We start from the raw sequence: 25,584 nt of genomic DNA, 5'->3' as shown, positions 1-25,584 counted from the left end.
TTCGAACGTCACACACTCCATTTCAGGCCCGGTGTGTGTGTTGTTTTCTCCCCGCTGTCCACGCTCACCTTTTTGGACTCCCTCCGGAAAAAAATGGACGCCAGCCCCGGTCGTCGGTGGTAGTCGTTGTGCCTCGCTAAGGACCGACATTATCCCGGCTCACACGCACCACACACAGCCTGCCAAACAAAGACGGTGAGTGCTTGTTAAACCTGGGCCGCGGCTTGTTGGCGTCGGGCGTCCGGCGCCTGCGTCGAGGCCTCCCGGCTCTCTTGGAACTCGAGTCCCGAGGCTCCAGCAGGAGGCCTCGCGTCTCGTGGGTGGGATTCTGGGTGAAACGACCATGTAGCACCAACAGGGCGAAAATGGCTCTTTTATTCAAGTCTTTATTTATGTGGGATTATTTATGTCGCAGTTGCTAAAAGTGTTAAGTCAGCTTACTGCTAGCTGAGCTAGCATGGTGCTAGCAGCAGCTAGCTAGCTTAAACTATGTATACATTCGCCACACTTTTTGTGCCGGATAAAAACAATACAATTTGACAGTTGAGCGTGTTTGATGTGGTTTGTTCAGTCAAGTGTTTTTAAAAATGTCAGCGTGCTGGCGGCCCAGCAGCCTCAGATGCTAACTGCTAAGCGCTAGTGCTGATTATTAATAATAATTATATCAACCACGCTCACCACGTGACACGGACAATAAAAGTCTGCCCGGTTAGCTCGTGGGGGCCACAAAGTGCGTGGCCGCACAATAAAACAGGTTTGCAAGTACTTGTTTTGGTTTGGCCGGGGGAGGTCAAAGGTCAACATGGACCTACATTAATGATTCTTCGAAACAATATTTAGGGGAAAAACAGGGCAGCGTGGCAGTTGAACAACTTTATTTATGTAGTTTGTGTACTAGAAATGTAACTATATGAAAATTAATTGTGTGGTATTGATCTGCCCATAATGTGTATTTATACACACAAACATCTTTTAACCGAATTGTATTTAAAATAAAACTATACTAAATTGACACACAATATACTTTTTTGGCAGAAGAAACATTAGATATTCTTCCCAATGCCTAAGAGCAATATAGGTAAATGTTTCTTTTTTACCACTTTAATTTGTAAATGTTTTTAGACTTAATGCGAGTTCACGTAATGTTAATAAAGTTGTATCCCACCGTTTTATATTACCGTATTTTCCGCACTATAAGGCGCACCGGATTATTAGCCGCACCTTCAATGAATGGCATATTTCATAACTTTGTCCACCAATAAGCCGCCCCGGACTATAAGCCGCGCCTACGCTGCGCTAAAGGGAATGTCAAAAAAACAGTCAGATAGGTCAGTCAAACTTTAATAATATATTAAAAACCAGCGTTCTAACAACTCTGTTCACTCCCAAAATGTACGCAAATGTGCAATCACAAACATAGTAAAATTCAAAATAGTGCAGAGCAATAGCAACATAATGTTGCTCGAACGTTAATGTCACAACACACAAAATAAACATAGCGCTCACTTTCTGAAGTTATTCTTCATTCGTAAATCCTTCGTCTTCGGTGTCCGAAGTGAAAAGTTGGGCAAATTTACGATCCACTGGCAGATGTTGGCGTCGTCTGGCGCTGCCTCCTCGTCTTAGTGAAGGTGTGTTCGCCTTCTGTCATCCATTGTTCCCACGCAGTTAGCAGTCTAGCTTCGAATGCCCTGTTGACACCAATATCTAGCGGCTGGAGGTCTTTTGTCAATCCACCCGGAATGACGGCGAGTATTGAATTAAGCGTGTCTCTTAATGTGCTGTTATGAGCTAGCAAATATAACAACTACACTACCCAGCATGCAACGATAGTGACGAGCATGCGCGGTAGCCCTGAGAAGCGTTGTTGTATGCTGGGAGTTAGAATGTGGTTATGAGCACGCTGTGAGTAAACGTTGAGAACTCAGTTAACACGCCTCGTCTGCATTATTTATAATTGGACAGACAACACACTTAATAGGAGCCATTTTGGGGTCTTTACATAAACACACAAATGGAAATGAAACGTCACATATCCCAGCATGCACCGCGCGCTTCTTCGTCATCCACTGTTCCCACGCAGTTAGCAGTCTAGCTTCGAATGCCCTGTTGACACCAATATCTAGCGGCTGGAGGTCTTTTGTCAATCCACCCGGAATGACGGCGAGTATTGAATTAAGCGCGTAAGCGTGTCTCTTAATGTGCTGTTATGAGCTAGCAAATATAACAACTACACTACCCAGCATGCAACGATAGTTACGAGCATGCGCGGTAGCCCTGAGAAGCGTTGTATGCTGGCAGTTAGAATGTGGTTATGAGCACGCTGTGAGTAAACGTTGAGAACTCAGTTAACACGCCTCGTCTGCATTATTTATAATTAGACAGACAACACACTTAATAGGAGCCATTTTGGGGTCTTTACATAAACACACAAATGGAAATGAAACGTCACATATCCCAGCATGCACCGCGCGCTTCTTCTACGGGGAAAAAAGATGGCGGCTGTTTACCGTAGTTGCGAGACCTAAACTTTATGAAAATGAATCTTAATATTTATCCATATATAAAGCGCACCGGGTTATAAGGCGCACTGTCAGCTTTTGAGAAAATTTGTGGTTTTTAGGTGCGCCTTATAGTGCGGAAAATACGGTACTTTTAGACTTCTTAGAGCACATTTCCCAAAGCAGATATAAACATCTTAAAAACTTTTTTGTCTCTCACTTTTTCTTCCTCTCCCTCTTTCTTTCTTTCTTTCTTTCTTTCTGTAGCAATATAAACTTTTCTCCTCTGTACTCAGGGATCCCAAAATACATCATTAAGTTGTATTTGGTGTTTAGACAAGTTCATTTTGTTGTCTTTTTTGATTGTAGAGGCTGTCTTGTATTCGAGTTAACATTAAGCGAGCTAGTGCTCGTCAGTCTGAGTTTATCAATCATGGTGTTTTTTTTTAAACGGTAATACTAATCGTCAGTTTTACTGTGGGTATTAATACCATTTATTGTTATAGTGTATAACATTTAAAAATGAATTTATTCAGACAGGTCTTGTAAAGATGATTCCCATGATGTAAGTATTATTTTCCTGTCATTTTAAAACCTGTAAAAATGCAAAAAGTTCCAGTCTGGTCAACTTCAATATTTCTATTTAATTTTTGGAATTGTATTAGTTGTTTTTTTTTGGCAATTTCTTCAATACGAAGCAGAGTCTCTACGGGTCATTAAAAGTCATGAAATATTTGTATTTTCCCTTCAAATTAAGGCTTTAAATTGCATTAAAGGGCATTAGATATTATCAATTGCAAACGGCAACAAAATAGACAACAAAACAAACCACCTGACCCAGTTTTTTCCAGTTGGGGGGTTAAAACTGCTCTTCAAGATGTTCGATATTTATTGAAGTGCAGTTTTTGCAAACAAATATTTAGAGTATTTTATTGACCTGTTATTCACCTTCCAATTACAATAGGAACAAAAAAAATACTACAGGTTTATTGCGTTTTGAAAGGTTTACTTATGTAGTCTTTGTGGAGCAAGTAAATGTGGATGGTATTAAGGTCCCAAAACCACTTCTGTGCGTCTAGTATTTAGTCTTAGTTCTCTACCTAGCTCAGTATTAAGGTCCCAAAACCACTTCTGTGCGTCTAGTATTTAGTCTTAGTTCTCTACCTAGCTCAGTATTAAGGTCCCAAAACCACTTCTGTGCATCTAGTACTTAGTCGTAGTTCACTACTTAGTTCACTACTTTATATTATTAATACTGAGGTAGATATGTTTTTTATATTATAATTAATAATATAAAAAAAAACATTATTGCAGTACTAGTACATGTATAATTTACATATATTTAACTGTGTATTCTTGTGTGGTAAACATACTTAGTTATTGCAGTACTAGTACATATATTATTTACATATATTTTACTATATGTATTCTTCTGTGGTAAACATACTGAGTTATTGCAGTACTAGTACATATATTATTTACATATATTTTACCATGTGTATTCTTGTATGGTAAACATACTTAGTTATTGCAGTACTAGTACATATATTCAGTGTTGGCGCTAGGAATTTTCAAAACTGGGTCCCACTTTTTTGTAACCGTTTTGAAAACAAATGATAAATGTATGAATTAACCTGTTATAACTCACATTCTATATTATGTTTTGGAAAAGGTTGTCATAAACGTTACTTTATTCATTAAAAAATAATACAAAAGAAAACACATTTTTATGCATACGTAAATTTATTCAGTAATAAACATTCATTCACTTTCTTCTTTCCTTGATGAATCTAAACTTTACCGCTGCCGGTAGTTTTTTCTATATTTGTATTTAATAAGTTGTAGGTGTATTTATTTCAGTATAAAAGTGTAAAAAGTTTTTTGCTTTGGTCTTGAAATGATGATAATCGTGTGCCAGGACATACATACATACATTATTTATTAAACCCTTAAATCTCTAGAGTCTACATCAACTTCAGATCTATCCGTCAATTCTAAGTTTTGGTTGTTGTTTTTTTTATGTTGGTTTTGTCTGTTTTCTGCCCTTTTTGTCAAAGAAAACTTTTTTTTTTTTTTTATGGCAAACACACAAAATATGCAAAATCTTCCACAAAAAATATTTTTCAAAGTGGAATATTTGATGTGAAGTAATCAGATCTTTGGATAGGTCAATAATTCATAAAAACATTGATTTTGAGTCATTATGTTTTGAGCAATGACAGTTTTAAAGAAAAAAACAGCTTTGTTTTATTAGTCAACATTGCAACTTTTTCTTAAATTACATTTCACCTGTAAGCTTTTTTTATTCCACTTTTGTTATGTTTTTGTTTATTTGAATCATATTTTTAGAATGTGCCAAGGGCCTTTAAAACATTAGCTGCGGGCTGGAAATGGCCTCCGGGCCACACTGTTGACACCCCTGCTGTAGATAATAAAAAAAATAAAAACTGATAAGTCAATCGGTAAAAAGCAGAGCCTGGTGATGCATGCGCGTTTATCATAACGCACAGTCAGCATCTCTGCTTCAGTAAACAATGACGGTGATGAAATCACTGTCAGCGATGCGAGCGACACTTGCTAACTTGTCAGCCACTTCTCCAAGAGACTCCTTTTGGACACTCCTCGCACATTAACACTTCAAAAGGCAAATATTTGCCTCGTTTGTTGACCTGCAAAGTATGTTTTTGGAGTGGAGGGGTCTGGTCAGGTGCTGGTTAGCTTGACGCTAACAGCTAGCCTGTCTCCATCCTCGAGTGATGTCGATTCAGCGAGAGACAAAAGTGAAGTTTCCATGGACTCACAAAGACTAAAACAACTCATTTACTGGAGTTTTGGCACAGGATGAAGTTAAAAAGGTTGACTTTACACTCACCTTAGCGTTTACCATGAAATCTTTCTTTTGACATCCCCTCACGGTAAAGTTGTCCCAGTGCAAACTGAGGCGGTATATGTGATTGATAAATAAACTTTTCGGCGAATCAAAATTTGAGAAATCGTACCATCCATCCATCCATCCATTTTCTACCGCTTATTCCCTTTGGGGTCGCGGGGGGCGCTGGAGCCTATCTCAGCTACAATCGGGCGGAAGGCGGGGTACACCCTGGACAAGTCGCCACCTCATCGCAGGGCCAACACAGATAGACAGACAACATTCACACTCACATCCACACACTAGGGCCAATTTAGTGTTGCCAATCAACTTATCCCCAGGTGCATGTCTTTGGAAGTGGGAGGAAGCCGGAGTACCCGGAGGGAACCCACGCAGTCACGGGGAGGACATGCAAACAAATCGTACCGAAAAGTAAATTACTTTGAAGACGACCAATAAAAACGGGTGAAGGCAGGGTCGGTAAAAAAAAACGTGCTCGGGACGCGCGGACTTTCAAAAATGCGCGTTCTTTCTGATTTCAATGCGTAAAAAGATGCAAAAAGTGCGTTAGCGCCAACAGTGTATGCTGTTTACATATATTTTAGAGACACATTATCAGCCCCGCGTTGCAACAAAGGGATAACGTTAACATTACTCACAAAAAAGAGCTTGCGTGCTGAACTCATGAATGCCTGTTGCGACTCAAAACAACAAAGAAAATGAAGTCGTCGCACTCTCCAAAAAGTTTGTAACACTGAAAGTTAATACACAACAGTTTCTGCTGCGCTTCCTTTAAAAATTCTCCACGTTAACCAAAGATTAAAAACACACAAAGACGGACACAACGGATCAATGTACCCGGACTATGGACTTAAAAAGTTACGTACCATGAGTTCCCTTCATCCGTGGTTCCAACATGTTTCCTCTTCAACCCGAAGTGATGTTGTACTTCCGTTCCATGCGAGGTCCATGCTGCACATTTGCAGGAAACGGTCTTCTTTGAAGTCTTTAAAGTAGAGTGTTCCCACACTTTTGACGACTTAGGTCGTACACTTTTCTCCATTGAAGCATTGACCTCCAGATGTTTCTCCGCTGAACTATCGGTACTGCTTTCCTCTGCCATTTTTCGAATGTTTCCAGGCAAAGGAGACGGCGGCGTCACGCGAGCTGCACATGACACATCATTGGCTGGCTTACTGCCACCTCATGAGACGTAGCCGCAGCGCATGCGCATAGTATAGATCCAACGAATCGATGACTAAATTAATCACCAACTATTTTTATAATTGATTTAATCGATTAGTTGTTGCAGCCCTAGTACTAGTACACATATTTTACCACGTTTTATTCTTGTGATTAATGATTGTGTTCAATCAACCTCAGATCAACAAATTGCTAATCAATAAAATAAATACAAATGTCAAAGAATCAAACTAGGATGTAAATATTGACGGACTCACATGATTGGCTCTTCATTAGTCCAATGAAAAGACTTTGACTTGCTAGAATCTTCTTCAGTGCAAATCATGACTATGAACTCCTTCAAGGCTAATACATGTGTTTGTAGCATCACAGCTACGCCAGCTAGCCCTTAGCTAGCAGTGTGTGCTGGACTGACAGCTTGTGTCTTTGACAGCTGCTGGATCTTCATGTCCCACAATCCCCTGCAGGAGTTACTCGCCTTCCTGCTTGCTTGGATGAGTCCCACGCCGCCAGCCCAGAGTGAGCACTGATTGGCCACCAGCCAGACCACGCAGCCCGCCGCCCTCCCAGGTGAGAAGTCTGCGGACCTTCGAGATTACAGGTGTCAAACTCAAGGCCCGCGGCCCAGATCTGGCCCGCCACGTAATTTTAATAGGCCCACCTCATGTAGTCTGCCAAGTCATTTTATGTGGCCCATCTCATTATTTAAAGTGGTCTGCTACGTCATTTGTATGGCCTACCTCATTATTTAATGTGGTCTGCCAAGTCATTTTATGTGGCCCACCTCATTATTTAAAGTGGTCTGCTACGTCATTTGTATGGCCTACCTCATTATTTAATGTGGTCTGCCACATCATTTTAGGTGGCCCACATTAATGTGGTCTGCTACATCATTTTATGTGGCCCACCTCATTATTTTACATGGCCCACCACATCATTTTAGGTGGCCCACCTCATTATTTAATGTGGTCTGCCACCTCATGTTAGGTGGCCCACCTTAATATTTAATGTGGTCTGGCACGTCATTTTAAGTGGCCCACCTCATTATTTAATGTGGTCTCCCACATCATTTAAGCTGGCCCGCCTCATTATTTAATGTGACCCACCACGTCATTTTAGGTGGCACACCTCATTATTTAACGTGGTCTGCCACATCATTTCATGTGGCCCACCTCATTATTTAATGTGGTCTGCCACATAATTTATGTGGCCCACCTCATTATTTTGAGTTCTGGCACTTTATTTAATGTGGTCCACCTCCTTGTTTACCGTGGCCTTTCACATCATTCAATGTAGCCCGCCACGTCTTTCAATGTGGCATGCCACAATATTTAATGTGGCCCACCACATTTATTGTGTCCCGCCTCGTTATTCTTTGTGGCCCTCCACGTCATTCAATGTGGCCCGCCACAGGATTTTTTGTGGCCCACCTCGTTATTCAATGTGGTCTGCCACGCCATTTAATGTGGCCCTCCTAGGGCAGCCATAGTTGTGATGTGGCCCTCCAAAAGGAGTTTGACACTGGCGTTCTGGAGGTCCTTATGTGTCAGTCTAGTGTACGGACTTTCATCATGTTGTGTAAATAGAGATGACGACGATAACAATTGCAATACTTGTGCGTGCAGGCGAGCCATCATGGCCGACGTGGACCCGGACACCCTGCTGGAGTGGCTCCAGATGGGTCAAGGCGACGAGCGTGATATGCAGCTCATCGCTTTGGAGCAGCTCTGCATGCTGTTGCTCATGTCTGACAACGTGGACCGCTGCTTCGAGACGTAAGTACGCCGACGCCGCCTGCGCCTCGTGGTCTACTTCAACCTCGCCTGTTTGCAGGTGTCCTCCCCGGACCTTCCTGCCGGCACTGTGCAAGATCTTCCTGGACGAGAGCGCTCCAGACAACGTGCTGGAAGTGACGGCCCGCGCCATCACCTACTACCTGGACGTGTCTGCGGAATGCACCCGCAGGATCGTGGGCGTGGACGGCGCTATCAAAGCGCTCTGCAGCCGCCTGGTGGTGGTGGAGCTCAACAACAGGACCAGTAGAGACCTGGCCGAGCAGTGCGTCAAGGTTCGGCTGGCAAATGTCACACAATCCCTGCCGCTGCGGGCGGGGTAAGTCATACGACCGTGTTTGCCCTAGGTTCTGGAGTTGATCTGCACCCGCGAATCCGGCGCCGTCTTTGAGGCAGGTGGCCTGAACTGCGTGCTTAGCTTCATCCGAGACAGCGGCCATCTGGTGCACAAAGACACGCTGCACTCAGCCATGGCGGTGGTGTCACGCCTGTGCAGCAAGATGGAGCCCCAGGACTCATCTCTAGAGACCTGCGTGGAGTCTCTCTCCAGCCTCCTCAAGCACGAAGACCACCAGGTAGCCCACATATGACACGTGGCAGTTCGGTTCTTTACGTGCACCCCTTGTGTTTCAGGTGTCAGACGGGGCTCTGCGCTGCTTCGCCTCATTGGCCGACCGCTTCACCCGCCGGGGAGTGGACCCCGCCCCTTTGGCTAAACACGGCCTGGCAGAGGAGCTGCTGTCCCGCATGGCGGCCGCCGGTGGTGTCGCGTCTGGCCACTCCTCGGCCTGTAAGCCCGGCCGCACGTTGACGGGCGCTGCCCCATCAGCGCCTGACTCCAAAGTTAGCAACCAGGTGTCCACCATTGTCAGCCTCCTGTCCACGCTGTGCAGAGGCTCGCCACTCGTCACGCACGTAGGTCACACACCTCTAAAGCGGTCGTCCCGCCGCTGATGCTCTCCTGCTGTCCGCAGGACCTGCTGCGCTCCGCTCTGCCCAACTCCATGGAGTCGGCTCTGGGAGGGGACGAGCGCTGCGTGCTGGACACTATGCGGCTGGTGGACCTGCTGCTGGTGCTGCTCTTCGAGGGCCGCAAAGCCCTGCCCAAATCCACGGCGGGCTCCTCCAGTCGCATCCCGTGTCTGCGGCGCCTGGACAGCTCGGGAGAAAGATCCCACCGACAGCTCATCGACTGTATCCGCAGCAAAGACACTGACGCCCTCATCGACGCCATCGACACGGGAGGTAAAAGCTATCGTCACGGCGATGCACGTTGATGGCTAGTAGCTTGTAAACATTCATCACATAATTGTATTGATGTAACACAAGTCAATGATGCTACAAATGCTGTAGAGCAGGGCCAGTCAACCCGTGGCCCTCGGGGTCGACACCGTAGTGGCCCCTGAGCTCTTGGAGACATTTTTTTAGCAAGCTCCTGTTGTACAGAGGAACTTGGACCACTTGAAACACTTTGACATTTAACCCTTGCTAGCAAACACTGGGGTCATATACACACCTGAGGCGTTCCTCAAGGCAGCGCTTTAAGTCCTCTACTTTTTGTCAGTTATGTGATGAATGGAAGTAGGGTGTTTACTTGAGATACACTAGTGGTGTTCCTCTCTGTTTCATGCTATTTCTTCATGTGCTTTCAGCCTTCGAGGTGAACTTCATGGACGACGTTGGTCAGACGCTGCTCAACTGGGCGTCGGCCTTCGGCACACAGGAAATGGTGAGCGTGCTCCCTGAGAGGTAAATGTCCAGTGTTGACGTTTGCATCTGTGCTTCTCAGGTGGAGTTCTTGTGCGAGCGGGGTGCTGACGTCAACAGAGGTCAGAGGTCGTCCTCACTACATTACGCTGCCTGTTTCGGACGGCCCCAAGTAGCAAAGGTAAGACTTCTGCGTACCCCTTTTGAATCCGCAGCCCGGGCTTGAAATGTGTCTCCTCCTGCCTACAGACGCTGCTGAGGCACGGCGCCAACCCTGACCTGAGGGATGAGGACGGAAAGACGCCCCTGGACAAGGCCCGGGAGCGGGGCCACAGTGAAGTGGTGGCCATACTGCAGTCTCCTGGTCAGTTGGTGTGCGTGTGAGAGGTGCAGGCAGGTAGTGATACCAGAGTGTGTGTGTGTGTGTGTGTGTGTGTGTGTGTGTGTCAGGAGACTGGATGTGTCCTGTCAACAAAGGTGAGGACAAGAAGAAGAAAGACCTAAACAAGGAGGAAGAAGAAGTAGGCGAGCCCAAAGGAGATCCAGAAATGGCTCCCATCTACCTGAAGAGACTTCTGCCTGTTTTTGCACAAACCTTTCAGCAAACCATGCTGCCTTCTATCAGGTGACCTCACCTGCTCGCTCCTTGGACTCACCTGCACGCTGCTTCGCCTAACTTACCTGCGTGTGTGTGTGTGTCTAGGAAAGCCAGTCTGGCTCTGATCCGCAAGATGGTCCACTACAGCAGTGAGCTGCTGCTGAAGGAAGTGTGCGATGGCGAGATGGGTCACAACCTGCCCACGGTCCTGGTGGAGATCAGCGCCACCGTGCTAGACCAGGAAGTAAGTGACCACAAGCCACCTCAAATGTCTCATAGATCCCCAATCAAGTCCCTGCGTGTTTGTCAGGACGATGACGACGGACACCTCCTGGCCCTGCAGATCATCAGAGATCTAGTGGACAAAGGAGGAGATGTCTTCCTGGACCAGCTGGCTCGCTTGGGCGTCATCAACAAAGTGTCCACGCTGGCTGGACCCGCGTCGGACGACGAAAACGAGGACGAGGTCAAACCGGAGAAGGTGTGTGACGGGTTTGCCGATATACAGGTATACGATATCGTGGTAGAGCTTTGAATATGACGGTGACCCTGCAGGAGGAGGAGGTGCAGGAGGATGCAAGGGAGGTCCTGCAGGGGAAACCGTACCACTGGCGGGACTGGTCCATCATCAGGGGGCGGGACTGTCTTTACATCTGGTCGGATGCCGCTGCCCTGGAACTTTCAAATGGCTCCAACGGATGGTTCCGCTTCATCCTGGATGGGAAGTTGGCCACCATGTACTCCAGTGGCAGTCCGGAGGGGGGGTCTGACAGCTCCGGTAACACACCCACACACCACCTCTGCTCTCCCCTTGATGATTAGTCACCTCTTGTGTGGCATGTCTACAGAGTCCCGCAGTGAGTTTCTGGAGAAGCTTCAGCGTGCCAGGAGCCAGGTGAAACCTGTAACGTCCAGTCAGCCCATCCTCTCCAGTCTGGGTGCCACCAAGCTGACCGTGGGTAACTGGTCTCTGACGTGCCTGAAGGACGGCGAGATCGCCATCCACAACTCGGACGGCCAGCAGGCCACCATCTTGAAGGAGGACCTGCCGGGCTTCGTGTTCGAGTCCAACAGAGGAACCAAACACTCGTTCACTGCGGAGACGTCTCTGGGTGAGTGCTTTGATCTCGCCTATAAAGTGGCTCGAGAAGACTTCAACCTTCCGCGCTCTCGCTGTCTCCCTAGGCTCTGAGTTTGTGACAGGATGGACGGGGAAGAGAGGGCGCAAGCTAAAGTCCAAGCTGGAAAAGACCAAACAGAAAGTCAAGAGCATGGCCAGGGAGCTCTATGACGACCACTTCAAAGCTGTGGAGAGCATGCCTAGGGGGGTGGTGGTCACCCTGAGGAACATCTCCACACAGCTGGAGTCCTCCTGGGAGCTGCACACCAACAGACAGGTCTGTACCCACCTCCACCACCGGGGGGCAGTAATAGAAGTCAGGCTTTGACAGGAAGTGCTGTGTGTTGTCAGTGTGTAGAAGGGGAGAACACGTGGAGGGACTTGATGAAGACAGCCCTGGAGAACCTCATTGTGGTGCTGAAAGACGAGAACACTATTTCTCCTTATGAGATGTGCAGCAGTGGTCTGGTGCAGGCACTCTTCACCGTGCTCAACAATGTAAGTCCTTCTCCTCCCTCACACACACTGCCTCTAACACCTCCTCCTGTACATCTTCAGAGCGTGGACCTGGACCTGAAACATGATTGTAAGCCTTTAATGGAGAGGATCAATGTCTTCAAGGCAGCTTTCAGCGAAAATGAAGATGATGAAAGGTGAAAACCTCTTTATTACAGTCAAAGCTGAAAACAGCCATTTATACACCTTGTCTGAAGCGCACACCTGTCCACTACACACCTTGTCTAAAGCGCACACCTGTCCACTACACGCCTTGTCTAAAGCGCACGCCTGTCCACTACTCGCCTTGTCTAAAGCGCACGCCTGTCCACTACACGCCTTGTCTAAAGCGCACGCCTGTCCACTACACGCCTTGTCTAAAGCGCACGCCTGTCCACTACACGCCTTGTCTAAAGCGCACGCCTGTCCACTACACGCCTTGTCTAAAGCGCACGCCTGTCCACTACACGCCTGTCCACTACACGCCTTGTCTAAAGCGCACGCCTGTCCACTACACGCCTTGTCTAAAGCGCACGCCTGTCCACTACACGCCTGTCCACTACACGCCTTGTCTAAAGCGCACGCCTGTCCACTACACGCCTTGTCTAAAGCGCACGCCTGTCCACTACACGCCTTGTCTAAAGCGCACGCCTGTCCACTACACGCCTTGTCTAAAGCGCACGCCTGTCCACTACACGCCTTGTCTAAAGCGCACGCCTGTCCACTACACGCCTTGTCTAAAGCGCACGCCTGTCCACTACACGCCTTGTCTAAAGCGCACGCCTGTCCACTACACACCTTGTCTAAAGCACACACCTGTTTTTGATACACCTTTATACACGTGTGTGTGTGTGTGTGTGTGCGTGCGCGCGCAGTCGACCAGCTATTGCCTTAATCCGTAAACTGATCGCTGTCCTGGAGTCCATCGAGCGCCTTCCCCTGCACCTGTACGACACTCCTGGCTCCTCTTACAACCTCCAGGTGAGTTGCATGTGACTCCCTGGCCGACAGCCCGCTCTTTATTACCGATGTCGCTTAGATCCTGACAAGGAGGCTCCGCTTTCGCCTGGAGCGAGCACCCGGCGAGACGGCTCTGATCGACCGCACGGGGCGCATGCTGAAGATGGAGCCTCTGGCCACCGTGGAGTCATTGGAGCAGTACCTGCTGAAGATGGTCAGCTGAGCGCACCTGTAGCCCAAAGTCCGACAGTTTGAAACCGGCCGTGTCCTTGTGTCGCAGGTGGCCAAGCAGTGGTACGACTTTGAGCGCTCCTCCTTCGTCTTTGTCAGGAAGCTGAGAGAAGGACAGACCTTCACCTTCAGACACCAACACGACTTTGACGAGAACGGCATCATCTACTGGGTCGGCACCAACGCCAAGTAAGTCCTCTCTTTGTCATCAAGTGTGTGTGCCGACGTGACTCACTCCTGCTGCCTTCAGGACGGCCTATGAGTGGGTCAACCCGGCCGCCTACGGCCTGGTGGTGGTGACGTCATCAGAGGGACGGAACCTACCTTACGGCCGTTTGGAGGACATCTTGAGTCGGGATAGCTCCGCCCTCAACTGTCACACCAACGATGACAAGAACGCGTGGTTTGCTGTGGACCTGGGCCTGTGGGTCATCCCCTCGGCGTACACGTTGAGACACGCCAGGTTAAGACTGCATTGTGACATACTGTCCTCTCCAAAGTACCAACTGACAAAAAATACATTTTATGTCAAGTGTAGATATCAGTGTTGACTTGTGCATGGGTGTCCAAAGTGTGGCCCCATTGGTGGTTTGCAGCTAATTTAACAGCCCAAGGCACAATCATTAGTATTTTAATATTAGCATGCTAGCTTTTTTTTGCTAACTTTGCAGGTATACACCTTAGCATCAAGTATTTTATTTGACGAATGATACCTGTTAGTATGCTAGGATTATGAGCTTATTATGTAGGTATTGTTGTGCGCAACCAGTCTTCTCAGGGAATAAAAGACACTGGTCACTCCCAGGTTCTTTTGGATGACATGTATGTTGAGTAAAAAGGACCCCCGAGACAGAACAGTACTTGGCCAAGTTTTGCTAAAGCTTTAGGAGAGCAGCCCTTACAACGCAATAATAGCATCAGCAAGAAGAGGTCTAAAAATAAGACAAAAGGTGTTAACTCTTATAGTGAGAAGGCAGGTAATTCAACAGGTATACACCTCAGTGTCATATATTTTGGTATTTCACCAATGTTGATTGTAAGCTTGCTAATTGTTTTAGCAGGTATACACCTCAGTTTCATGTATTTGTCTTAAACTAACGCTAACTGTTAGCATAGTTCTGTCGACATGCTAGCTTTTTCGCTCTTTTTGCTCATATTTTTTTGCTAACTGTTAGCATTTCCGTTCGACTTTGGCTCTTCAGTATTCACACAAAACATCTACCGAAATTGCATTTTTTAGTTTTTTGGGGTGAGGGTCTCTAAATTGTACTGGTTTTGAAGGTGAAAAGTAGCAAAATAGCCTCTGCATCATTTGATGAGTCAGTCTGCGGCCCTCGGTGGAAGGAGTTTGGCCACCCCTGGAATAATGAAGTGAAAGAACAGTAAAATCAAGTCTTCCTGCAGGGGCTATGGTCGCTCTGCGTTGAGGAACTGGGTGTTCCAAGCATCCAAAGATGGTCAGAACTGGGCCACGTTGTACACGCACGTCGACGACTGCAGCCTGAATGAACCCGGGTAATTGATTTATCTAATCTTTTCAGCCCGCCCCCGTCCTCCAGACTTAAACTTTGCGGTGTGCAGGTCAACGGCCACGTGGCCTCTGGACCCGTCCAAAGACGAGAAACATGGCTGGAGACACATCCGGATCAAGCAAATGGGCAAGAACGCCAGCGCCCAGACCCACTACCTGTCCTTGTCGGGCCTGGAGCTCTATGGCACCGTCACGTCTGTGTGCGAGGACCAGCTCGGTGAGTGCACTCCTGCAGCTCTTCTTGTCGCCGCCACATCCGCTGACTCCACAACCTCCCAGGTAAAGCCGTGAAGGAAGCGGAGGCCAATCTCCGCCGCCAGCGCCGCCTCTTTCGCTCCCAGGTGATGAAGTACATCGTCCCCGGAGCGCGGGTGGTCCGCGGCATCGACTGGAAGTGGCGTGATCAGGACGGCAACCCGGCCGGCGAGGGCACCGTCACTGGAGAGGCCCATAACGGTAAGACGTGCAGAACATGATGGGGGGGGCATGCCCGTGTCACATGATCACATGGAGCCGTTACAGGAAGCCACGCCTCTTCGTCGTCGTCTTCTCCAGTCTGGTCCTCTTCCTCAGTGCTGTCATGAATAAGGCTTTGTCACAAATGTTCTCTTTTGTGTGTGTGTGTGTGTGTGTGTGTGTCTGTGTGTCTGTGTGTGTGTCCGTGTGTCCGTCCCCTCCACACTGGACCAAAGCACCAAAGCAGCGTCTCATGTCGCCTTACAACTGGAGTGCCCAAACTTATTTTTCTGACTGACTTTTTCCCCCAAAGAACTAGAAAACATAAATGCTGAGGAGCCAAAGCTGAACTGAAATGCTAACAATTTGCACGCTGGCCAGTTAGCGTCATGTAACAGAAGGTATATGAGCAAAATGAGTTCAAAATAGCATGCTTAGTTAGCATTATTGAAATACCAAAATATGATGCAGAGGTGTATACCTGTTAAAATGCTAACTTTAACATGCGTCAAGTACCACAATATATTACCCTGGTAAATGTGTTGAAAGTGTATCCAGCTAACGTTAGCGTGCAACAAGTACAACTATATATTTGCCAAGTAACAAAATGTGACGCTGAGGTGTACGTATACCCACTAAATTAGTTAAGAATCAAGCATGCTAACTGTATCTCAAGTACTAAAATACATTACTGAGGTGTGTACCTGAAAAATGTTGAATATGCGAGCCTGCTAAAGTTAGCGTGCATTTAGTACCAATATAAGACTGAGGTGTATACCTACAAAATTAGCTTAAAAAAGCTAGTATGCTAACAGATATTCGCCAAGTACGGTAACAAAATATGACGCTAAGGTGTATAGCTGCAAAACTAGCAAAAAAGTTAGCATGTTAATATTGCCAATGATTATGCTACAGGCTTGTTAAAAAAATTAGCTACCGGGCGCATTTTGGACACCCCCGATGTCTGGCACGCTTGGTCCAGTGTGCTTCTCCGTCTTCGCCTCTCTCTCGCTGTCGCCGCCTCTCTGCCGGGTCTCTGACATCCATCCGTGCGTCTCCTCCTATCTCTCTGTCCATCCAGGCTGGATTGATGTAACCTGGGATGCCGGCGGCTCTAACTCTTACCGTATGGGCGCCGAAGGGAAGTTTGACCTCAAGCTTGCTCCAGGGTACGACCCTGAGTCGGCTGCCACAGCGCCGTCACCCAAACCTGTCTCATCCGCTGTTTCAGGCCCCGCCTTCTCCACGGTGGGACCCTCCCCGACCCCGGCAGCCAGTGGCGGCACCACCACCACTTCGTCCTCGCAGCAGCAGTCGTGGAGCAGTCTGGTGAAAAATAACTGTCCAGACAAGGGCGGGGCCTCGTCGCTGGGCGGAGCCAGCTCCTCCAGCAGGAAGGGCAGCAGCAGCTCCGTCTGCAGCGTGGCCTCCTCCTCCGACATCAGCCTCAGCTCCTCAGGAGGGCTGCTGCTGGACCAGGGCTGCGGGGTGGGCGGAGTCGCGGGAGGCGGGGCGGGCTGCGAGGGCCTGCAGCAGGAACCCATCGTCGTGCTGTCCTCCGCTATGGAGGGCGGCTCTGCGTCCAGCTCGAGCACCATCACCGCAGACGCCCCCGGCGAGGACGGCCGGAACAAAGATCCGTCTGCCGACCCGGCGACCGCCATCTCCATGGGCCTGGTGAGCGTAAGCTCGCCCGACGTCAGCTCGGTGTCCGAGTCCCCGAGCAAGGACGCGCCCTCCCAGAGGCCTTTGTGCTCGGCGGCCAACGCCCGCCTGTCTGTCAGTTCCTTGCTGGCGGCCGGCGCCCCAATGAGCTCCAGCGCTAGCGTGCCCAACCTGTCCTCACGCGAGGCCAGCCTGATGGAGTCCTTTGTGCGTCGCGCTCCCAACATGTCGCGCACCAACGCCACCAACAACATGAACCTGAGCCGCAGCAGCAGCGACAACAACACCAACACGCTGGGCAGGAACGTTCTGAGCACAGCCAGTGAGTCACATGACCGCCGTCATAATCATCACCATCATCACCATCTGATCTTTGTTGCAGCATCTCCGCTCATGGGCGCTCAGAGCTTCCCCAACCTCACCACCACCGGCACTACCTCCACCGTCACCATGTCCACCTCCATAGTCACCAGCAGCAACAACGTCGCCACGGCAACCACCGGCCTGTCTGTGGGACAGTTGCTCAGCAACACCTTGACCACCAGCCTGACGTCCACGTCCAGCGAGAGCGACACGGGGCAGGAGGCAGAGTTTTCTCTCTACGGTGAGTGACGTCCATTTTAGCTGTAAATAACAATAAATAACCTCACGGTTCTGATTCGACATGATTCTGCCGACACGCACACAGAAGTCCCGTTGGTGCCCTCAAACAATCAGAAATCACAAAAATCTTAAACTGTTACAAGCATTTTGTGACAATAATAAATGTTTAAAAGAAGTAAAATACACTTAGATTTAACATCAACAAAGGAGGAGAAGAAAGGGGGCGTGTGCATGCGTGCGCGCGTTCTTCTCCGTTGTGAAATAAATTTTGGCATATTTTTTCCTGAGAAGTCCGATCTCATCACAATTACAACTTGCTGTGGTAGGAAGCCTGCTTAGTCCATAATTATGACCGCCATTTTTTTGGACTCCACAGCAATTCCCTTCTTCCCACGCTCGTCTGTTTTCTCTTTGAGAGCCACATTGGGTTGTCAAAAAGGACAAACCGGGTCACATAAAAGGCACACACGCTGAAGTGAGGAGTCATAGAGGGTTGTGCCTCCTCAGCAACAACGCTGCAACCTGCTTTTTGCCTGCAGGCGTGACACAGAATATATGAATGAATGAAGCGACAAGGCATATTTGGCCCCATCAAAAAGTTCACAAATGGATGAGTTCAGACAAAAATTCTCAAATTAGGGATTGACTTTGAGTTGGAATAAATAAAAATCACAATTTGGATGTGAATCAATTTTTTTTTAGCACCCATAATTAGTATAATACAGTAGTAAGTTATTATTACCTACATTACTATTATATTGTAGTAGTAATTATATTACAACAGTAATTGATATAGTACCAAGAAAAATAGTTAAGTCAATATTAATAATGCAGCAGTAATATTATATACAATAGTAATAGTAATTGAACTAATGCACTAGAAATAATTACTATAATACAGTTGTAGTAATTTTACTAATACATTAGTGGTAATTATGATATAGTAGTAGTGATAATTATAATACAAAAGTAATTATACTGTTAGGTAGTAGTATATATGTTAGAGTAGTAGTGATAATTATAATGCAGTAGTAGTGATGATTACAATACAGTACTATATTAACTAATATAATAGTATTTATGATTGTCGTAGCGATAATAAATATAATTATAATACAGAAGAAATATTTATTTTCACAGTAGTCGTCATACAGTAGTAGTACTGTAATTTCTGGTGTATAAGCAGAAACCACTAAATTTTAAAAGATAAAATGAAATGTTTATATATATTAGCGCATCAGACTATAAGTCGCAGATATAAACGTGAAATTAGTTATTTACACAGAAATATTCTGTAAATGTTTATTGACATACCTTAATTGTTTCCAAACGGTGTCTGTAACACAGTAGTAAAACGGCTGATCAAACAAAACAGAAGTCATGGTCATGCGCAAGCAAGCTCTCCAATCAGCTAAACAGACTCAATAACTCCACAGTGACGTTTTGATGAATTTACTGAGGAATTTGCGAAACTGAAACAATAGAAAATGTCATTGTAAGTTAATAATACTAACACGGACACTCGTAAACGTGTTAGCATATTAGCTAATGCTAACCACGCTAGCTTGATTACATTACGACAGCATGTAAAATATGCATGCAAACACTCCTACAGACATCACATATGGGACGGTATAGTAAGAAAGAATTGTTTTAGTTATATTTTAAAACTTACAAATATTGCTTGGAGCAATGAAGGAAGAATCCATACAGGCAGAAACGCTATGAACAGGCAGAAGACAAAAGGCATTGTATTTCTGGTTAAAAACTCAAAACAGAAGGGCACTGCATCACCTGCAGTGAGCAAACTTGTCCAAAAGATGGCGCCATAGCACAAACAATAACACCTTTTCAGTGTCTGTCTGTTTTATGACAACTCTTTGATGAATACCAAACATTATGGAAGTTAACGAAGACAAATCTGTTAATTAGCTGCACCGTTTTATAAGGCGCAGGGTTCCTGCCTTGTGACTCCATTCTCGCATGCTCTATGCTGCCGCAGACTTCCTGGACAGCTGCCGCGCTAACACGCTATTGGCCGAACTGGACGACGAAGAGGACCTACCCGAACCCGACGACGACGACGACGAGAACGAGGATGACAACCAGGAGGACCAGGAGTACGAGGAGGTGCTGGTAAGGACCAGGCTTGTGTTGGTGAGCGCAGCAGAAGCAGGAAGTGATGGTGCTTTGCTGCAGGAGGAGGAGGAGTATGAAACCAAAGGAGGTCGCAGGAGGACCTGGGACGATGACTTTGTACTGAAGAGACAGTTTTCGGCCCTTGTCCCCGCCTTTGACCCCCGACCCGGCAGAACCAATGTACAGCAAACCACCGACCTGGAGATCCCTTCCCCAGGTCAGCGCCCAGCCAAACCTTTGAACCGTGAGTCCGGTAACTTGTACTCATTGGCTGTGTCAGCAGGGACCCCACGCTCAGAAGTGCAGGAGGAAGTGGAGTGTGCTCCGTCTCCTCACCTGGCCCTCACGCTCAAGGTAGACCCTCGGATGGGTCACGGAGTTTACCTGTCCATGGAGTAACTGAGAGGTGTGTACAGGTCGCAGGGCTGGGGACCACGCGGGAGGTGGAGCTTCCTCTGTCCAACTACAAGTCCACCATCTTCTTCTACGTCCAGCGACTGCTGCAGCTCTCCTGCAACGGCGCCGTCAAGACTGACAAGCTGCGCCGCATCTGGGAGCCCACTTACACGTGAGCTGCGCTTACACGGCGCCTGCGGGGGCGGGCGTGTGTGGTGTTGACTTCTGGCTGTTTGTCCTTGGCAGGATCATGTACAGGGAGCAAAAGGATGGCGGCAAGGAGAAGGAGAGCGACAAATTGGTGAGGACTCGCACACGTCTACGAGTCCGAAGCCGAGTGTTGATGTGCCGTGTCTGCAGGACTTCTGTGAACACGGCGGTCTGAGTCCCGGTTCGCCCTCGTCCAATCAGAGCAGCGACATCCTGGGCTGCAGCAAGGAGGCAGCGCAGGCCAAGGCGGGCTGCGGTCTGAACGCTTGCGGCGTGGAGGACGTCCTGCAGCTGCTGCGCATCCTCTACGTCATCGGCGGAGACTCCGCCTCCAACGCACGCACGTTGCAGGAGGGTGAGGACCTGTGACGCGCCTCGTCTTCTCCACGCACATGTCACCACGCCCCTTTTTGTCTGCGCAGACGAGCTGCAGTTCAACGCGGCTCCAGAAGACTTCACCAGCAAGAAGGTCACCACCAAGATCCTTCAGCAGATTGAGGTGTGTCCACGGTCCACTGCCATCTTAGTTGTCCTCTGCTCTTGCCTAACTCTGATTCCCCCAGGAGCCTCTAGCGTTGGCGAGTGGCGCACTTCCTGACTGGTGTGAACAGCTGACGTCCAAGTGTCCTTTCCTCATCCCCTTTGAGACCCGCCAGCTCTTCTTCACCTGCACCGCCTTTGGAGCCTCCAGGTGAGGACCTGATGCCATCATGTGACCGGTCACATGTGACCATCCTTTTGACCCGGCGTGTGGGCAGGGCCATCGTTTGGCTGCAGAACCGGCGTGAGGCCACCATGGAGCGCTCCAGGCCCTCCACCACGGTGCGCCGTGACGACCCCGGAGACTTCAGGGTGGGCCGCCTCAAACACGAGCGTGTCAAGGTGCCGCGGGGAGACGCCATGATGGAGTGGGCGGAGTCCGTCATGCAGGTCCACGCTGACAGGAAGTCTGTGCTGGAGGTGAGCGGTCGCCAGTACAAAAAGCTGTCTGCTTTTTCCTCTGACTCTGTGGCGTGTAAACGTGCGCTCAGGTGGAGTTTCAGGGCGAGGAAGGAACCGGCCTGGGACCGACGCTGGAATTCTACGCCTTGCTGGCCGCACAGTTTCAGAGGACGTCACTGGGGATCTGGTTGTGTGACGACGACTTTCCGGACGACGAGTCACGACAGGTGAGAAGACACTGGTTTGCATGATTGATGCCAAGAAGGTCTGCACGTGTCCTCACCTCTCAATGTTTGTCAGGTGGACCTGGGCGGCGGCTTAAAGCCTCCGGGTTTCTACGTGCAGCGTTCCTGCGGCCTCTTCCCGGCGCCTTTCCCTCAGGACAGCGAGGAGCTGGAGCGCATCACCAAGCTCTTCAACTTCCTGGGCGTGTTCCTGGCCAAGTGCATCCAGGACAACCGACTGGTGGACCTCCCCGTGTCTCAGCCCTTCTTCAAGTTGCTGTGCATGGGTGACATCAAGTCCAACATGAGCAAGCTGCTCTACTCGCCGCGCGGCCATGACGGCGAGCGTCCACCACCGTCAGACGTGCGCTCAGAAGCTTCCACCGAGGAGAGCCAGGATACCTACTCCGTGGGCAGCTTCGACGAGGACTCCAAGTCCGAGTTCATCATGGACCCCCCAAAGCCCAAACCTCCGGCCTGGTACCACGGCATCCTCACCTGGGACGACTTTCAGCTAGTCAACCCCCACAGGTGAGACACCGGCCTGATGGCGGCGCTCGTAGGGTAAAAACCCCGCTTCCTCCCGCAGGGCCAGCTTCCTGAAGGAGGTCAAGGAGCTGGTGGTGAAAAGGAGGCAGATCCTGGCCAGCAAAGTTCTGTCCGAGGACGAGAAGAACACCAGACTGCAGGACCTAATGCTGAGGAACCCCTTGGGCTCTGGACCCCCCCTCAGCATCGAAGACTTGGGGTGAGAAGACACCTGATTGGTGGAGACCACCAAGAAGGGGGCGGGGCTCGACTCACGCGTCTGTCCTCCATGTCCAGGTTGAACTTCCAGTTCTGTCCGTCTTCCAAAGTCCACGGCTTCTCGGCAGTAGATCTCAAACCCAACGGCGACGACGAGGTAAGACAAAGGCTTGGCGTTGAACCTGGTATCCTTGGTAACCACGGTGCTGATGCTGCGTAGATGGTGACCATGGAGAACGCCGAGGACTACGTGGAGTTGATGTTTGACTTCTGCATGCACACGGGCATCCAGAAGCAGATGGAGGCTTTCAGAGGTAAGTGTGCGCGCACACACACACACACACACACACACACACACACACACACACAGATGTCCTCATGTCCTCGCCGCTCCTCAGAGGGCTTCAATCGAGTGTTCCCCATGGAGAAGTTGAGCTCCTTCAGCCACAGGGAGGTGCAGATGATCCTCTGTGGGAACCAATCACCTTCGTGGACTGCTGATGACATCATCAACTACACCGAGCCAAAGTTGGGTTACACCAGAGACAGGTGACACCACCCTAAGCCCCCCAACCCCCCATGGCAGCCGCGTTCTCACCTCTGCCGCTATCTAACTCGCGCTTGCGTCCGCAGCCCTGGCTTCCTGCGATTCGTGCGAGTCTTGTGCGGGATGTCGTCGGACGAACGCAAAGCCTTCCTGCAGTTCACCACTGGTTGCTCCACGCTTCCCCCGGGGGGGCTGGCCAATCTGCACCCCCGCCTCACCATCGTCAGAAAGGTAAGGATGCCGAGAGTCTGGTGCGTCTCATCGCTGGCTCCTCCCCCCTTGACAGGTGGATGCCACGGACTCCAGCTACCCGTCGGTCAACACGTGCGTCCACTACCTGAAGCTTCCCGAGTATTCCTCTGAGGACATCATGAGGGAGCGTCTCCTGGCCGCCACCATGGAGAAAGGCTTCCACCTCAACTGAACTGCTGGGGGCAGAGCCTCTTCCTCACCACGTCCACTTCATCCTCCTCACCTATCTGGTGCGTGTGTGTGTGCGTGCTCATTTTCAGTTTGTTTCAGTGCGTGTGTGTGTGTGTGTGTGTGTGTTTGCGTGCGCGCGCGGTTGTTTCCAGAGACACAAACACTGGTCATGTGCAAGGCACATCTGAAGAGTCACTTCCTGTATTTTCTTTGTATATTATAAACATTTATTTAACTCAAGTTGCAGTTTCAACTCGACAGATATTTTCAAATGTGTTTGCTCCGACAAAAAAAGATCATTAAAATGTTTGCAAAGTAGCAAGAAGCTGCACTGGTCTTCTTTGTGGGAGGCTACCGGGGGGCGACAAAGCTTTCCCACTCATGGCGCAAAAAAAACACCGAAAGCCAACACAACCTGCTCACTGAACTTTGTGGATGTTGTCCAAAACGTCCAAGCACAGCACACAATTCAAAATGACACCCATTTAAATCCATTGCAATGCATGATGGGAAAAACGTAAAACAGGGGAACATTATCACAATTTCAGAATTCTTAAAACCATTAAAAATCAGTTCCCAGTGGCTTATTATATTTTTTGAATTTTTTTTCAAAATGTTACCCATCACGCAATATCCCTAAAAAAAAAAAGCTTCAAAGTGCCTGATTTTAACCACCCGTCCATTTTCCTGTGAAGTCACATAGTGAAGCCAACACAAACAAACATGGCGGAAAGAACAGCAAGCTATAGCGACATTAGCTCGGATTCAGACTCGGATTTCAGCGGCTTAAGCGATTCAACAGATTACGAATGTATTGAAATGGGTGGTTGTAGTGTGGAGGCAGGTAGCGAAAACGAAATTGAAGAAGAAACTGAAGCTATTGAGCCATATCGGTTTGAACCGTATGCAAGCGAAACCGACGAAAGCGACACGGGAGAAAGCGAGGACGAATTCGGCGATCGCCTTCTAACCAACGATTGGTATGTGTTTGTTTGGCATTAAAGGAAACTAACAACTATGAACTAGGTTTACAGCATATGAAATACATTTGGCAACAACATGCACTTTGAGAGTGCAGACAGCCCAATTTTCATCAATTAATATATTCTGTAGACATACCCTCATGTCAGCAGGCCAGGGAAGCTAGGGTCGATATTCTTCTCTTGATCATCTTCGGGACGGTGTGAGCCAAGACATCCAGGGGGTTTAGCTCGCTCGTCTGCGGGAACAAACTGCCGCCATTGCTTGCCGTGCTACCGAGGTCCTTTGTCCCTGAATTGCTCACACACTCCGGCAGATTCAATGGGGGTCTGGCGGCAGATTTCTTTGACTTTATCGTTGGAAATGCATCTGCTTTGAGTGTCGCAGGATATCCACACATTTTTGCCATCTCTGTCGTAGCATAGCTTTCGTCGGTAAAGTGTGCGGAACAAACGTGCAATTTCTTGCCTCTTTGGGCCACTGGTGCAACTTGAATCCGTCCCTGTTCGTGTTGTTACACCCTCCGACAACACACCGACGAGGCATGATGTCTCCAAGGTACGGAAAACAGTCGAAAAAACGGAAAATAACAGAGCTGATTTGACTCTGTGTTTGAAAAAATGGCGGATTGCTTCCCGATGCGACGTCACATTGTGACGTCATCGCTCCGAGAATATTAGAAAGGCGTTTAATTCGCCAAAATTCACCCATTTAGAGTTCAGAAATCGTTTAAAAAAATATATGGTCTTTTTTCTGCAACATCAAGGTATACAGGTAAAAGCCAGTAAATTAGAATATTTTGAAAAACTTGATTTATTTCAGTAATTGCATTCAAAAGGTGTAACTTGTACATTATATTTATTCATTGCACACAGACTGATGCATTCAAATGTTTATTTCATTTAATTTTGATGATTTGAAGTGGCAACAAATGAAAATCCAAAATTCCGTGTGTCACAAAATTAGAATATTACTTAAGGCTAATACAAAAAAGGGATTTTTAGAAATGTTGGCCAACTGAAAAGTATGAAAATGAAAAATATGAGCATGTACAATACTCAATACTTGGTTGGAGCTCCTTTTGCCTCAATTACTGCGTTAATGCGGCGTGGCATGGAGCCGATGAGTTTCTGGCACTGCTCAGGTGTTATGAGAGCCCAGGTTGCTCTGATAGTGGCCTTCAACTCTTCTGCGTTTTTGGGTCTGGCATTCTGCATCTTCCTTTTCACAATACCCCACAGAT

General features: G+C 48.3%; 1 protein-coding gene across 1 annotated transcript; it reads left to right on the top strand.

Annotated features, from left to right (window-relative positions):
* Positions 1-4: 4 nt before the first annotated feature.
* hectd1 (HECT domain containing 1) lies at positions 5-23,685 on the top strand. Its single transcript, XM_061925197.2, is given in 43 exon segments — positions 5-195; positions 7,007-7,143; positions 8,199-8,348; positions 8,407-8,641; positions 8,714-8,941; positions 9,000-9,281; positions 9,341-9,611; positions 10,019-10,095; positions 10,156-10,254; positions 10,323-10,437; positions 10,524-10,698; positions 10,777-10,915; positions 10,982-11,152; positions 11,227-11,449; positions 11,520-11,783; positions 11,857-12,068; positions 12,143-12,289; positions 12,350-12,444; positions 13,162-13,267; positions 13,326-13,460; positions 13,527-13,666; positions 13,728-13,940; positions 14,882-14,992; positions 15,059-15,225; positions 15,288-15,464; positions 16,546-17,451; positions 17,512-17,733; positions 19,735-20,088; positions 20,155-20,225; positions 20,288-20,439; positions 20,514-20,566; positions 20,569-20,832; positions 20,900-20,976; positions 21,041-21,168; positions 21,236-21,437; positions 21,509-21,646; positions 21,720-22,174; positions 22,233-22,391; positions 22,469-22,547; positions 22,611-22,704; positions 22,789-22,939; positions 23,024-23,168; positions 23,224-23,685. Coding segments are annotated over 41 exon segments (7,710 nt in total). The 5' UTR covers positions 5-195; positions 7,007-7,143; positions 8,199-8,208; the 3' UTR covers positions 23,362-23,685.
* Positions 23,686-25,584: the final 1,899 nt, after the last annotated feature.

Source organism: Nerophis lumbriciformis, linkage group LG29 (assembly GCF_033978685.3).
Source record: "Nerophis lumbriciformis linkage group LG29, RoL_Nlum_v2.1, whole genome shotgun sequence".
Lineage (NCBI taxonomy): Eukaryota > Metazoa > Chordata > Actinopteri > Syngnathiformes > Syngnathidae > Nerophis > Nerophis lumbriciformis.
The sequence above is the reverse complement of the archived record's forward strand: the minus strand, read 5'-3'. Positions and strand labels throughout refer to the sequence as shown.